A 15919-nucleotide genomic window follows, 5' to 3' on the forward strand; every position below is an offset into this window, starting at 1 on the left:
ATTGGTGAAAAGCACATACTCTAAAACTAGAGTTCTAGAATTCACACCTGGCTTTCTAGTTTTAAACCATATGACTTTTGAGCATGTTATTTAACCTCTCAGCCTCAATCAGTGATCACATAAAGGATGATCAGAGTACCTATCCTGTCAGCTATTGTAAATATTAAATGACATACTGTACACATAGAGAGAGGTTACTTATTAGCACAGAGCTTAGCACATAGGCACATGCAGTAAATGTTAGCTACTGTTGTCAGAATGTCACTATTTCAAAGGGAATAAAAGATATGAAAATATTTATAGCATTAATGTTAAAGATTTTCTTTCAGTTTTTATCTGTGGGACTTAAAATCTTTCTGGTCCAGAAAATGAAAATACTAAATCCTATCTTTGGAGTGTAGGATCCTAAACTTTTCTCTAAATAATAATAATAATAACAGTCACTTCCTTTTTAGAATGTCTTCTAGAGCAGCCTCTATCAGGATGACCACCCCCCACATTACATCTCTCCATCCATCTATCCAGTCTGTCTGTCTGGATATAGAACTAGATATGTAGATATTTTTATTTACAGCTTTTCTTACATGTAATATTCATATTAGCCAACATTTATTAAATTATTGCTGTGTACCAGAAATGTGCATCATTAGCATTTAATCATTTACTAACATTTGTAAAGCACTTAGGTTTGTATGTGGCACACAGTGAATGCTGTGTAAATGTTTTATAAATGAACTCTGAGTTGAACATTATTACCTGTATTTCACACAGAAGAAACTAAAGCTTAGAGAATTTAAGTAACCATATATAATTCCCTCACTAATGGGGTAATCAGTATTATCTCCAGGATAAAGAAAAGCATACATGAACCAGATAATTTGTTGTTAAATTGCAAAAAGGAAAACTTGCTGTGTGTCAGTTTGAAATTTACCAAGACACTAAGGTAGGTCATGTGCCAGGCATTCTTAGGAAGCAGTTTCATCTGTTTGGAATAAAGATGAGAAAGCTTTGCCAGAAGTGTTTTTATTAAGGAATCCTTATGGGTTAGGAGGATCTCTTCAAGAAGAGTGAATTCTTCCTGAAGTTATTCATTAAGTCTTTACCACGTACCTTTCTAAGAACTCTGTGAAATGCTGGAGATTAGGTATTAATAAAAATGCTCATAGTACATATGGGAAGACAGAGAAGCAAGCAATTTTAGTTCCACATGGGAAGTGCTCTAATGGGCCAAAAAAGGTTTTCTGGAAACATAAAGGGAGTGATCAGACTTAATGAATCAGGAAAGATTTTCTGGAAAAGACGACATGTGGTAAAGCTGGAAGATGGATTTACTAGGTTAAGAACCTAAATGATATCATTCTTATCATAAAATTTTAAGTGCAGCAAAAAACAGAAGTTAGGAATTAAATGTTGAATGGAAAGTGGTATGAATAAAAGAAAATGAAACCTTTTTTTGCTGGTTAGGTAAAGAAGAGATTGTTGAATAGTGAGCTGCAGATCAGTGCAATGACCTTTAACAAGGCAATAGCTAAATATTTCCAGGAACTAAAAAGCTGATCTAAAACGAACACATGTATCTGATAATTTTTGAAAACACTGAGAGATGGAATGTTTGATAGCAAGTGAAGAACCTAACATGCTACACAAATGTGAGACTTCATGGAGGAAGAAAAACAATGGGATTCATACTGTGTAGTTTGTGATTTAAATTTTTTTTTTTTCATTTAAGTTCTTCAGAAGGGAAAGCATAGCAGTAATACTTTTAAGTCTCCCCATATTAAGAAAGTAACTTAGAATGTTTATAGTAGAAACTTCATAATTATGTAACATTATATCAGCCTATAGTTTAGATACATACATGCTTTAATCTGCTCACATCTTTGTAAGTGATCTTCAGAAGAAGGAAGAAACAGCTCCTGGTCCCTTGAAGAAATTTAATTCTAATTACAGAGATAACATACACACTTGACAAATCAGCTGCCAGTGCAGGCCAGTGTATAATTAAATCCTAAGTAAGTAGGAATGATTTTGTTTCCTCTAGAAGTTAAAAGAGAATGGGAAGTGGGTGCTGGGGAGGGTGATTAAGGAGGGCTTCCCTAAAGAGGCATGAAAACAGTGAGCCTCTTAACTGGATGGCCCCACACATAATGCACATACAACTGGCAAAAAGAGTTATTTCTCTGGTGACCAGTTGTGCAGTGGGATTTGTTGATTTCTCAGTAGAGACCTGCCAGACTTCAAGTGCTGCTATCTGGGGCCCCTGGATGGCCCAGCAAATAGGCCCTTTGTTGCTTGAGTAAAGGAAGGTTACAGGGGTCTCTGGCTGGCCTCATTCTTCCCCTTCTGCCGTGAATTGATCCTTAGAGATGGAGGGACTTTGAAGAGAGAATAAGGTAAGGATAGCTGACATTTGATGGTTACATCCATTACCTCATTGATCCTTAAAGCTCTTTGAGGTTGGGTATTGATATCCTCATTTTGTATATGAGAAACGTGAGTTTTTAAGTTCAATAACTTACAGAAAGTCACAAGTGAGTGGTATAAGTGGGATTCAAGCTAGGCAGTCTAAGCCAGGAACCATGCTCTGCAAGTCTGTGCTGTAACTTCTACCAGAGTTCACTCCACTCGTGACATTTTTTGACTCTAACTGGAATTTTACAGATGAAAGTCTGGATAATACATGGCTAAACAGGACTGACACCATGATTCAGACTCCTGGCCCCCTTCCAGCACCCCAGCTCACTTCCACTGTACTGCGGGAGAATACCCGGCCCATGGGAGAGCAGATCCAGGAACCTGAGTCTGAACATGGTTCTGAACCTGACTTTTTACACAAGTAAGTAGTAAAAATTCATGTTCTTGGTATAAAACCTTTAATTGTTAAAGAAAGAAAAGCTTGTATCAAATAAAAACTTTGTTAAAAAATATTATTGGTTAGTTCATGAGAAAAAACCACAAGCAGAGATAAATAATTTATATTAGAAAATATATAATAAGTCTGCCAACACTTGTTAGATATCAGTTAATCGAAGTCCAGAGAACTTTAAAGCATAGTGTCTCACTAAGTGCTGATCTCAGTTAAGTTTACGGATTCACTGGGCAGGTCTGTTTCTTCTCAGGGACTTGCGAAAAAGACATCTGGTTCACTTCCTTGAAAAGAAAATCTATTATAAGAGTCTCTGCTAAGGTTCTTACTAGTCTGAACACCAAATAAATAGACTACTCCTGGGACGCCCGGGTGGCTCAGTTGGTTAAGTGGCTGCCTTCGGCTCAGGTCGTGATCCCAGCGTCCTGGGATTGAGTCCCACATCAGGCTCCTTGCTCAGCAGGGAGCCTGCTTCTCCCTCTGCCTCTGCCTGTGCTCTCTCTCTCTGACAAATAAATAAATAAAATCTTTAAGAAAAAAAAATAGACTACTCCTTTTATCAATCCATTTAATTAATAGTACTTTGTCTTGGTCATGTTTATATTTTAAACTTAATCTGTTATGGATTAAGATATTTGTCAGGATACTGGATAAATTCTGAGAACAGTTGCCCTTACTCTAAGAGAGACTCAAAGCCCCTTACTTTTTCCCACACTAGTAATTAATATGTTTTCTAGTACCAGGGCCCCCAAAATTTTGGAAAAGGCAGGATGATGGTATGACTTTTGCTATTAAAAAAAACTTAACTTTTTGTTATTTTCCATTCAACTTTGAAGTTGTCCTAGTTCTTTGTGTTTCTGTTCATACTGGGGTAATGCTATGAATTACTCTAATGGATGAGAGAATTCTCAGTTGAACTCAACAAATGTAGCAGGTTGAAAAAGGAAAGAGGCAGTGTTAGAATTATTCAGATCCTTGGTTTTCATAAAGCATCTTTGCCCAGAGGATCTGCCTTTCTTCAAAGCTAAAAGGATAATTGTTGTCAGCCACTGCCTAACAGCATTCATAGAGGGTAGTCCGTGTTATGATCGGCATTCCCACCCTTCTTCCTAGGGGATGAATTCTTCCTTATTTGAGCAGCCTGTCTTACTTCCCTGACTTTACCACTTGTTAGTTCCTCCCCTCTGTGGTCTACTTTTCCCTGCTATAGGTTTATCAATTTAATTAAGGTGGTAGCCCTACATGATTCAAAGACAGCTGCTCAGAGAGAACTTCATGTGACAGATGTAATCTATTAAAAACCGTTAAGGTTTACATCTTGTAAAATCCCCAAGAGGCAAGTTTATGCAAGTGTCCATGTGCCAGCAAGTACAGGGCAGGTGCAAATTAGCCCAACATGTACCTGACTCCAGATCTCTTCAGGAGGACTGAGAAAAAAATGTGTTAATACCTTTCCTTGTTCAACTCTGGAGAGCTCTGAGCCATAAGACCAGCATCATTTCTGCCCCTTAGGGGACTGGTTGTCCAGTAGGAACACTTGTGAGCAGGGCAGCAGCTAGATACAGAGGTCTCAGAAGCACTCTTGTTTGACAGAGACTTGGGGAACAAAGCTGATAAATTAAGCACCTGTAGGGGAGGGAAAGGTTTTACCCCCCTCCCCCCTTAAGATCCCTTGACTGGGTCTGAAAATTTAAATGGACAGATCCAAGAGGAGAAAAGCGTACACATTTTACATGTACATGGGAGCTTTTACCCATAGAATGAAGACCTGAAGAAGTTACCAAAGCAGGGAGCTTTTATACCTTTTAGACAAAGAATAAATTTGTGAAGAATAGACAAGACAAAGGGATTGGGACTAGGAGTAGTGGAGCTGAGACTATGTATTCCATATCTTCCTTAATTAGGAAGATAAGGGTTAGTTTAACAAGGTGTGTTTGTAGTTTCCTCTGGTGCCATCTCTGGGTTGGTAAGAGTCTGTCTCCCATAAAATGAGAATTTATTTCCTGCCTTTAGGCAGAAAAGGAGGAGCTTTTTCTTTGTTTCCTGCTTCTTAATTGCCTTCAGCTCAAAATAACCTTTATCTCAGAGGCAGTATTTTGAGGTGACATGCTTCGGTTTCCTTTACACCTAACAACCAACCCTTGGAGACTTAGGCATCTCTTTGGACAACTTACCGACATTTCTGCAAAGATAGATCCTTCGATAATGATCTGTCTCACCCTTAACTCTCTAAGAAATCCAGCTAATTCCCCATACATGGGGATTAGGCCAGCCAACGATGGCCTTCTTGGCGTGGGACTGATTAGCTAAATTCATCTTTCGCCAGAAAATGAATAATGTATTCTCTTAGTCCTCAGATGCAGATCTCTTGGTTAGGCCAACCAAAATTAGAAGATTTAAATCGGAAGGACAGAACAGGAATGAACTACATGAAAGTGAGAACTGGAGTAAGGCATGCCGTGTAAGTGTTACATCAAGTATCACAAGAACATAATGACTATGTGATGCTGTTCATTTTGTGGAATGATGGCTCTCCTCTGACATTTGGTCTCAGAAGAGGAGTTAAGATCATAATCATAATTCAGGATATGCTGTGCAATGTAGGGTAGAAATAGAGGGTGTGGACTTTTGAGGCTTTCACCATTTAAATCCTAATGCTGCCACTTGCCAGCTCTGTGGCCTTGGGCGAGCTCTAAACCTCAGTGCCTCAGGTTCTTCATTTGTAAATTTGGGATAATAGTACCAGTCACATAGAGTCTTGTGGGAATTGATACATAGCTAAATGTTAACTTCTGTTGTTAGTGCATTTAAATTATGCTTCCTTTTGCTAAGTGGAGATGAAATCTTGAATGAAACAAATGAATGATCCTTAATTATCTATAGGAGTTCAGGATCATAATCTGTGGAGCCTATGGGTTGTGACTGGAACATGTGCTTTCATTGGTTAGAAGACCTACTGTAAGAAAGAGCCAGGACTCCAAATTTGATGAGTCTGAACGGCATCTGATCATGCTTTTTCCTTATCAGTCGGGGCCTAATGGAGGAAGATGCTGAGCCCATCTTTGAAGATGTGATGATGTCATCCCGGAGTCAGTTAGAAGATATGAATGAAGAATTTGAAGACACCATGGTTATTGATCTGGTAAGGAAATTTCAGTCCATTTCTTCTGTTAAAATAAGTGAAAGTGTTGGTGTAAGATGATGCTCTTGTTTTTAGAACCCCATAAAAAGGAGAGGTGTAGAGGTTGTAAATGTAGCAGCAGGAAGACCAGTGTAGTGCTTTAGCACATCTGGATGAGCTTGTATTTTTCAAGCCTGCTTTTCTAAGCAGTCAGATTTTAAATTCTGGCAAGAACAGGAACTGGTTTCTTATTACCTTCTTGAGAAGGGGCTCACACTAGATCTCTCTCTTAGTATAGTGTGTATATTTGGTCTCTAACTTGGGAGTCTGATGATATATACAGTGTTTTCCAGCATAGCAACCAAACACAGAATATGGACCATATTTGTTTGGTGTGAAATAAGAAACTGTTGACTTTGTCAGGAATAGTAATGCATGGGGGTTATATTTTTTGTTTTTTAATTTCCATCAGAGATACATTTTGAAACAGTTACAGGTGAAATAACGGAAAAAAAACAGGAGACTCACTGAAACAAGATTGGCCAAGGGTTTGACAGTTGAAGCTAGGTGATGGGTATATGGGAGTTCACTAAACTACTTTATGTATTTGCTAGGGCTGCTATACAAGTACCACTGACTGGTAGCGTAAACAATAGAAATTTTCTCACATTTCTGGAGGCTAGAAGTTTGAGATCATGGTGTCAGGGAGACTGATTTCATTCTGAGGCTTCTCTCCTTGACTTGTAGATGGTCATCCTCTCCCTTTATCTTCATAGATCTTCCCTGTGTGTCTCCTTTTCTTACAAGGATATGAGTCAAAATAGAGTCCACCCACATGACCTCATTTTACCTCAGTTATTATCTTTTTATAGGCCCTGTCTCCAAATAACAGTCACATTCTGAGGTACTGGGGTTTAGGTCTTCAGTATATGAATTTAGGGGGACATAGTTTAGCCCATAACATTCTGCTTGGTAACTTTTCTAAGAAATGTAAAGGAGATCATGTCACTCCAGTCTCTCCCCTCCCATCAGTAGCTTTCCATCTACGTGCTTTGGGGAATGTAGAAATGAATTTTATAATCATTCTATGATTCAAAGGCATGTTCTGTTTGTAGGCCCCCAAATTATTTATATGCATTTCCATATTCAGTTTATTCACTATAATTTGAAATCTTTTTTTTTAAGTGTATGCTCCATGTAAAAGCCACTTTCTTTTCCTTTTAAAATGAGATCCTCAACAGCTCTATTTTGTGGTACCTTCAGAAATATTAGCTGCTTACCATCTTAATGTATCTCAAAAAACATTTTCACTTCTCTTTCCAGCCCCCATCAAGAAATCGGCGAGAGAGAGCTGAGCTGAGGCCAGATTTCTTTGATTCTGCAGCTATCATAGAAGACGATTCAGTAAATGTTAAACTATTACTGCTTTTTATTTATGATTTCTGGGTCTTGTTATACACGAAGTTAATTGTGTTTCTCATTTTTCTAGGGATTTGGAATGCCTATGTTCTGAAGTCTGAAGAAAATTTACAAATATGGAACTCTATTATTTAGAGCTAGAGGCCTATATACTGTGATAGCTTGTATGGGGGAAAAAACACTTTTGATGTGATCTGATTTGTTTTTTAATCAAATGATTGAGGTCAATCCCTTTTTGCAGTGGCAGAAGAGGAGCATGTAAATTACCCAAGGGAATGTTGGTGAATGTCACCTCAGAAAGACTGACCTGAAAAATCATTTGTGTCCTAATATTGGACTTATCCCAATACAGATGTGTGTGTTTTTCTGGAGGGAGGAAAAAATTTTAAATTTTTAAAACAGCTGTCAAGATAAACACTGTTATACACCTGTTTTATGAAAACTCAGCATTGAGTAAAAAAAAAAAAAAAATATTTTTAACTTTATTTTCCTGTTGTACAATTTAAAAACCGTTTTAACATTTTGCCTTTTTATGTTTTAAAAGCTAACCATTTTTATTAAACCTATGAGTAAGCAGCTCATCCTAATTGCCGAAGAGTGTTTTGGAGCTCACTGGATTTGGTTGACCTTGTGGAACACAGAAATACGGAGGAGCAGAATATTGGCAAGCTATGAAATTCTGACAGTGCATCTCTGCCAAAAACCACACACCCTCTGTGGATATGGATTCCCAGATTTTATATACTCTTGAATAAAAAGGTTTATTTTTATTTATAAGGGGGCATAAAATAAGAAATGTCCATGCAGCCATTTTCCAACAGATGCTGTACACCATTCATTTTATATAGAATAGGGAGATTCAAATACAGTACATTTTCTATTGGTATTTGTTCTGTGCATTTTTAGCAACTTCTACCAGCAAATAAAGTATTCTCAGAAAAACAAAAATGGTTCTCAAGTTATCAGTTTGCTGTTTTTACTACTTATTTCATGCCCTGCCAAATTCAAGTTACATAGACTTCCGTTTTCTTAAAAAGATAATCATGAAGAACTTCTTTGCCATTCAAAAGTAATTTTAAGTGTAACATAACTGTGTCTACTTCCCATGCACTTAATACCTTATGCGCTGATTTTGTGAATTAAGTTTACCAATTATAGAAGTATGTGCTGCATAGAAGTCTGTGCTTAGAGGGTGAAGTTCCTAAGCTTACCTTGAAATACAGCTACATTTCAGTGTTAAATGTGCATTTTAATTATTTTGGGGAAAGAAATTATGAATCTTCAGGACAGCCTTCAATGGTTTTGTTACGTTCTGCGTAGACTTTTATGACTTGCTGCTATTGTTTTTAAAAGCCCACTTAGTTTCTACCTTCTGATTTTTTAAAGTAAGCCTCAATTCCAAACCAATCCATCCACAGCTGTTTGTGGGCTGGTTTTTAAAGTAGCTGCAACAGAATCATGAGGCTTTCCCTTCTTACCAAAAATGAAAAGCATTTTTTCACTAATCTGTGCACCCAATGGTTATTTTTTGTTGGGAAAGCAAATGGATTATTCATTCTTTTAATAAACACAAAACTGAGATTTTTCTCAATATTTGTACAGTTCTGAAAAAACCTGGTCACCAAAAATGTTTTATCTGCTAATTTAGCAATTCCTGGGCTCCAGTTTGAGGGTCTGGGGTCTCGCTTTCTTCCAGGAATGTGGGCCTCACTGGACATGAAGGGGCAGGAATACCTGGACTGTCCACTACTGCCAGCCCTGCCTACAGTTCTGGCCAAGGAGGAAGCTGGGAAGTGCCCTGGCACATGCACAGAGTGATCCTTTGCTTGACAGTTTCATACGGAAAACAGATGCTGACTTAGAATTGTAGACTACCATGCAACAAGAAAAAAGGCTTAATATCTACTCCAATGGGTTTGCAGTTCAGTTTGAAGTCAATCGAATTTTTGTATTTTCAGTGTCTCCTTGATTGGTTTTGCTAGTAATTCTGTAAATTGTACATTTGCAATATGAGGTTTTTTTCCTTTTGTACAATTTGAAACTGATGCTTCACCTTTCCTTTAATAAACTATTCAAAATCAGGCTTGTGGTAGTCGTCCTATTCTTACTAGGTAAAGTTTTAAAGAGATGATTTTCTGCTCTGGAGAATTTGCTCAAAGTTTGCACATTCTGATAATTAACTGTATCAGTGAGTTTTGTTTGGCTTTGCTGTTGTTGTTCTAGGAAAAGAAATTTAGGACTAGTTCATTCATTTTCTTTCATTCCCTGGAGAAGTCTGTGGTTCAAGAGGAGATCTCTCACAGGCTGAGTTTTCAAGGAGGCATTCAGGGTTTGTAACCTGGATCCTTCCCCTGCCTAAAATCCAGCCCCTAGGCTTAATGCATGATTGCCGCCTAACAGCAACCTATTAAAGATCATTTGGATTCTACAGGGCTATATGAGAGTTTCTCTTGATACTGGTGCCAGATATCACTCTTAAAAACTCATGCCCTACACTTAATGGTCCTGGCCTTGTTCTCTGGGCTGTGTTCATTACGTGGCCTAAGATGTTAGTGCAGGAAACCCAGGGATGCAAGGGCTAAATCAGCAGATGAACTCTCCAGGCAGCCACATAGGAAGTAGTAAGGAAGAGTCTCTGTGGCAGCTCATCTTTGGGATTAAAAGCTTAGGAAACTAGACCGGAGCTTTACCCAATGTGACTCTACCTTGGGACAAACTTGAAACCTCCCAGATGTGACTTGACTGTGACTCTCTATTGGGCCCTGCTTCCAGAAGAGAATCCATCAAATAAGGAACAGTGTCTTCATGGAAAATAAAGACAGTGCCCCCACCTCAGGCTTTTGATACCAAACCAAACTCAGGTAAGGTTCTATACCTGCCTTCTTAAGTGCCTTGCTCCATTGGGGTCTTTATTACATGTCACTTTTTGAAGGACAGCTTTGTGCTCCCAAGGACACATAAAGGAGGCATTACTCACCATCCAGGAGAGTATGTACATAGAACCTCCTTACTAAGGCTGCCATATCTACCCAGATGTGCTGGCTGGATTCCACAGAGGCCCCAAACTGAGGCTTTGCCCATTCAGTGGCCATAGCTCCTGTTTGGCATGGTGGAGATTCCATGCCTACAGAGGTGCAACAGCATGAGAACCAGCAGTTCTCCCTAAAAAAATAAAACCACAGCCCTCTAGAAATCCTTTAGATTCAGAAAGACATAAAATGTATGTTAAACAGGTGAAGTTTAGGCTGGTCCAACAACTCCATTAAACTCAGGGGCGCCTGGGTGGCTCAGTGGTTAAAGCCTCTGCCTTCAGCTTGGGTCATGATCCCAGGCTCCTGGGATCGAGCCCCGCATAGGGCTCTCTGCTCAGCGGGGAGCCTGCTTCCCCCTCTCTCTCTGCCTGCCTCTCTGCCTACTTGTGATCTCTGTCAAATAAAAAAACAAAATCTTCAAAAAAATAAAACTAAATTTTTTTTTTAAGTGTTAACTAAGTGTATGGGTGAGTGTCCTTCACGGGCTTCTCTGACTGGACAGACCATATCTAAAGCACCAGCAGCAGCCAAAGCATCAGTGCATCTAGAGGCAGAGAACTCACTGAGGAAACCAAGACATGAGAAGAGAAGGTGGAAGAACTTCCTGTGAACACAAGCAACTGGAAGGCTTCGTTGTGAATGTGCTCCCCATTATTCTAGCAATTCAAAAAGAAGACTGACAGGTCATCATGCATGAGGTAGGAAAGCTTTCCAAATTTAGTAGCTCTTTGGGTTGAGACAATCCCAGTGGCGCCAACTATGACCTTTCTCACTCCACCCTTGGGAGTTCATCCCACCTATTTCATTAGCTGAGAAGCAGTGCTCTGAATAGTTAGAAGACAGCCTTAGAGTTCAGACAAATCTGGCTGGGTTCCAATCACAGCTTCACCACTCTAGCTGTGGCTCAGAAAGAATTAGTTTACTTAAGGCAAAAGGAACAAGGACAGGTCCAATAGGACACTTGCAGTACCTCCTAAACTTCACCTCAATTCTCACCATATTACCTGCTTTCAGTCTAAAGACAGACACATGGCACTACTGCTCTTCTCTGCTCAGTAAACCCAATTCTCTGGCTGCAACTCTACAGTTTTCTTTTTCCCCTTAAGGGCAGAATACTACCAAATGGGAAAGGCATTCCTAAACAGTAGCCACTGGAGAATACTCTTGCCATCACTCTTTATCTTTTTTTTTTTCTTTTTTTTTTTTAGATTTTTATTTATTTACTTGACAGACAGAGATCACAAGTATGCAGAGAGAGAGAGGAGGAAGCGGGCTGCCCGCTGAGCAGAGTCCGATGTGGGGCTCGATCCCAGGACCCTGAGATCATGACCTGAGCTGAAGGCAGAGGCTTTAACCCACTGAGCCACCCAGGCGCCCCACTCTGCCATCATTCTTAAGGCATTCTGTCATCCATAGATGCTGGTCTACTTGCAAGGTCTTGCAGCTTTGTGTTTCCTTGGCCAGCAGGCTTGGGTCATTGGATGGGATTTTCTCCACCATCTCCACTCCAAGGCTGCTCAGAAGCCTTTTGTCCAAATGCTTATGGGGCTGCTTCCTCCACCTCTTCGAGCAGGCCCAAAACAAGCCCTTCTCAGTGTCCAGATTTCACAACCTGGTAAAACACATCTCGGACCCCCTTCCTCAAAAAGGAAAAAAACACATAAGCTTGTATATGTATTATTTTCAAATGTACTATAGTAGTCATCCTCCAAATAGTCCAAATCTTAGGTTAGCTGACCCCAGAAACTGGAACTAGCCAAGAAATTTTAAGCTATTTGAGCCACATGCTAACCAACCTGCATGACTTCGTAAGAGACATGTAAAAGCCCAGGAGTCAACTGTCACTTCTTTCCCATGGTTTGTAGTCTTTCCGCTGGTACCAAACGGGTATAAAGAACCTCTGGCCAAACAGTCTTTACCCCTAGAAAGTCACCATCTACTTATGAAGACAAAAATATGTATACAGAAAAAAAAAATGCATGATCAGATGCTTTAGAAAAAACACCTGTAATAAGCAAAATCAGTTCAAGCTTGCAGGTCAAGATAAACCCAGTCAGGTCCTTTCGTAAGCATAAGCAAATTGGAGCTATTCAACAAGAGGGTGTTCCAAGGGGTTATGACGGGGCTGTAGGCTTAAACTCAGCAAGCAAGGAAGGGACACAGAACCTGTATGGGCTGAAGACTTTGGAGAGCAGGGTACTATGCACTGGAAGTGCTAGCAGAAGAATGCAACCAAATCTGGACCTAGAATTAGTCTATTAGCTCAACAAGATTTCTGGCTTTAAGGGTAGGCCATAAAGAAACGAGATGTGCACTTAGAGCCTGGCTACCTGGAATGATGGGGTGTGGCTGGTAGAAATGGGAAAAGTAGGTAAGATAGTCACATACTGATTTAGCTCAAGTTGAGCTCTAAATGATAGAACATTCAAGCTCCTTTGGAGCTAAGGATCTGGGACAAGGGAAAGTCATCAGTGGTGGGAATACCCAGGGCTCTCACCACGGAAAAAAGCACACCGCATGGGGCATTCTGAAACAGCACTCCATAGTTGTTGACCTTTATGCTGAAACCACTTAAAATCTCTATTTCTAATAATGCTCTACATACTCAGCCAAATAAAGTCAACAAAGATGGGAGGGGGGGACTAAAATGGTCCACAAACATAAGAAGAAAAGGACTCTCTTTCAACTGGATAACATAAAAACAAATAATTTGACCGTGTACCTTCAGGTTAAAGCAAAAGAACTGCAAGAGAGTCTTGAACTTAAAATTTAAAAGTTCTCAAACTTTTTGTATTTAGTGTAAGATTGAGCAAATGAGGAAATTATACTGAAGACAATGGGACCCAGTTATACCACTGTGAGATAAATACATAAATACAGAACAGGGGAAACCAAAGAAGAAACTGTATGTTGGATTGGGAAGTTCCAGTATGAACTCGTTATTTTAAATATATATGTAATAAATATATAATATATACACATGGTCCCCATATACCTTTATATTCATAAATTTGTAAAAATATTTCCTAGTCTGCTGAAAATACCTAGAAGCAATGACACCCCAGCATCAATGTAAGCATCTGCCAATTTTAGCTTCTAAATGATATCTACTAAAAGAAACCAGGACTTGGGAGAAATCACTGAATCCAGGGGTAGGCAAGGAAAATAGAAGATGAGCTTGGCACATTATTCTGTGTCAAAAAAATAAGGAAGTATGCCAAAAATTATTGGGCCATACAAAAAAGATCAAAGAGCCAGCTTTAAAGACGCTCCTGTTGAAATTTTAAGTGTCAAAATGAGTAACACCTTAAATTTTAAAAGAATTCATGAGTTCTTTCTTGTTTGACATAGTAAGCCACTAAAATAAACATTTATGAGGCACCTACTATATACCAAACACATTTCAACTATAATATATGCTTCCCAATCTCATCGCTTGGGGGTAGAGTTAGGGATGGAGCAGGGAGAAAAATGTAATGAACTATTAAAATAGATGTTTGGAAATTTGACAGTGTGATACCATAATAAGAAAAGTTATTTCAGGAAAATGTTTTTAAAAAAGGAATGAGTCTAAACAGATACTGAAGAAATTAAGAAAGCTCTTCCAGGAGACTAACAACTAACAAATGCAGAAATAATGAAAGGGTTAGAAATGCAACATTTTAGAATCAACATAGGATAGCTGATTGAGGCAAGAATCATCAATGGATACTAAAAGTACTGGATGAAAGTTTGTTGACAGGCTTAAAGAATGTCCCCAGATCAGTTATTAATTACAAAGAAAAAATGGTAACCTTTGTAGTCACCACCATAACCAAGTGATGAGTCAATTTCATCAATAATGGGGGGAAAACTAGCATAGTGTGCTTCCTAATGTGATACAGAGAACATTCTTGTGTATAACTCTGTTTCTAGATGTTCAGATCAGGTAAATCAGACAAACCCAAATTGAGGGATACTCTACAAAATAATTGGTAACTACTCTTCCAAAATGTCAATGTAATGAAAGACTGTAAGACAATGAACCTTGGTTCCTAGGAAATAAACACTGATGTTTGGTGGTGCAAGGGGATGAAGTGTCATGATTCTGCAAATTACTCTCAAATGGGTCAATAAAAATAATAAGTAATAATCATATGTTTATGGAAGGGATGTACCAAATGTAGATAATTAACTGATAAGGTGAAAGGTATACAAATACCACTCCTGCAACATTTCTATAGGTTCGAAAATTTCCAAAATAAGTTTTTCAAAATGTGAGAACACATTTCTGAAAAGCACCTAATACAGAGTACTACAGCTTACTGAGCATCCATTCTGCCAGACACAACTGCAAACATCTCACTTAAACCTCAACAATTCCTAGAGGAATTGAGGGCACATTATTAAATATTATTTAAAAGTAAACAACTGAAGCCAAGCAGGTAGGTACTTGGCCCTAAAAAATGCTCACCTACCAAGAAAAAAAATCTGGGGAAAAAGGAAAAATATACACAGAGGTGTCAAATAAGGGTCAGCTGTAAGTGACAATACTCTATGTACTGTTTTCTTGATTTTTCAGGTTTCTACCATAAAAAATGAGATCTGCCCAAAAAAACAGCAAACAAATTTTTAATAAAGCAAATAATTTTACAGTAAGGCATAAATGAAATCTTCCTAGAATTTAATAAACAGCCAATTCAAGTAATTACCAGTATTTAGATTTCTGGGTACCATGATTGCAAAAAGCAGGGACAGGTATGAATAGCCAGGCAGTAACTGGCTCCTGGTTTATTATCCTTTCATTCATTTACAGTGGAATATTGGCATGTTTCCTCCAAGGGCGCTGTACCTTCTTGCTGGCCAAGACATCCAGATCGCAGCAGATTCGGGCTCTTGTAGAGGAAGGCTGGATGATGTCATCCACAAATCCTGGTGAAGCACAGAAAAGGAAGTAGATCATCTGCATCCCCAGATAATGCCACCCCTCAATCTATGTTCAGCCTGGGCACCATCACTAGGGCCGACAGGGTGAGCCGGACCCAAGTTACTATAAGTGGGCATGGGCCCTGTGAACCTTCCCCGGCATCCTAGGAGCATCCCTGTTCCTCTGGCAGGGCCCCAACTTCTGGCCTAGAAGCACTTGGCAAGAAAATGAAATCTGATCCCCTCCCTGTCAACATAAAGTCAACAGGAAGTAAAAGTTAAGAAAACACATTAGTATTTTCAAAAATCACTACACTTCCTCATGTCCCTGTAACACAAGTCCCTCTGCATGTGATTTCGCCACTCCTCCCATCAAGGATTCAATTTCCTCACTTGGCCTTGTGACTTGCTTTGAGCAACAGAATGTGGCAAAAGTGACACTGTTCAATTTCCAAATCTAGGTCTCAAGGTGCCTTGCAGCTTTCCCTCCTACCCTCTTGTTGCCCTCAGGACACCATAAGTGTGGAGTAGCCTTAAGAATAAGAAACTAGGGGCGCCTGGGTGGCTCAGTGGGTT

The 15919-nt window shown here is 39.2% G+C and overlaps 2 protein-coding genes across 3 annotated transcripts in view; one reads left to right on the forward strand and one right to left on the reverse strand.

The window, feature by feature from the left end:
• Positions 1-9480, forward strand: part of STAG1 (STAG1 cohesin complex component) — a 421265-nt gene extending 411785 nt beyond the window's left edge. Inside the window, exons 30-34 of the mRNA XM_080804269.1 lie at positions 2662-2836; positions 5217-5327; positions 5894-6008; positions 7311-7391; positions 7477-9480. Coding sequence (XP_080660395.1) covers positions 2662-2836; positions 5217-5327; positions 5894-6008; positions 7311-7391; positions 7477-7500 — 506 coding nt within the window. The 3' untranslated portion in view covers positions 7501-9480. The remainder of the gene's footprint in view (positions 1-2661; positions 2837-5216; positions 5328-5893; positions 6009-7310; positions 7392-7476) is intronic.
• PCCB (propionyl-CoA carboxylase subunit beta) overlaps positions 1-15919 on the reverse strand; it is a 156355-nt gene that overhangs the window by 36902 nt on the left and 103534 nt on the right. Inside the window, exon 15 of one of the 2 annotated variants that reach the window (XM_080804276.1) lies at positions 15270-15349. In XM_080804276.1, the coding sequence (XP_080660402.1) occupies positions 15270-15349 (80 nt within the window). Of the gene's footprint in view, positions 1-15033; positions 15350-15919 lie in introns of those variants that run through there. The other variant, XM_080804277.1, reaches the window with a different exon arrangement.

This window comes from Martes martes, assembly GCF_963455335.1.
Source record: "Martes martes genome assembly, chromosome: 1".
Classification (NCBI taxonomy): domain Eukaryota; kingdom Metazoa; phylum Chordata; class Mammalia; order Carnivora; family Mustelidae; genus Martes; species Martes martes.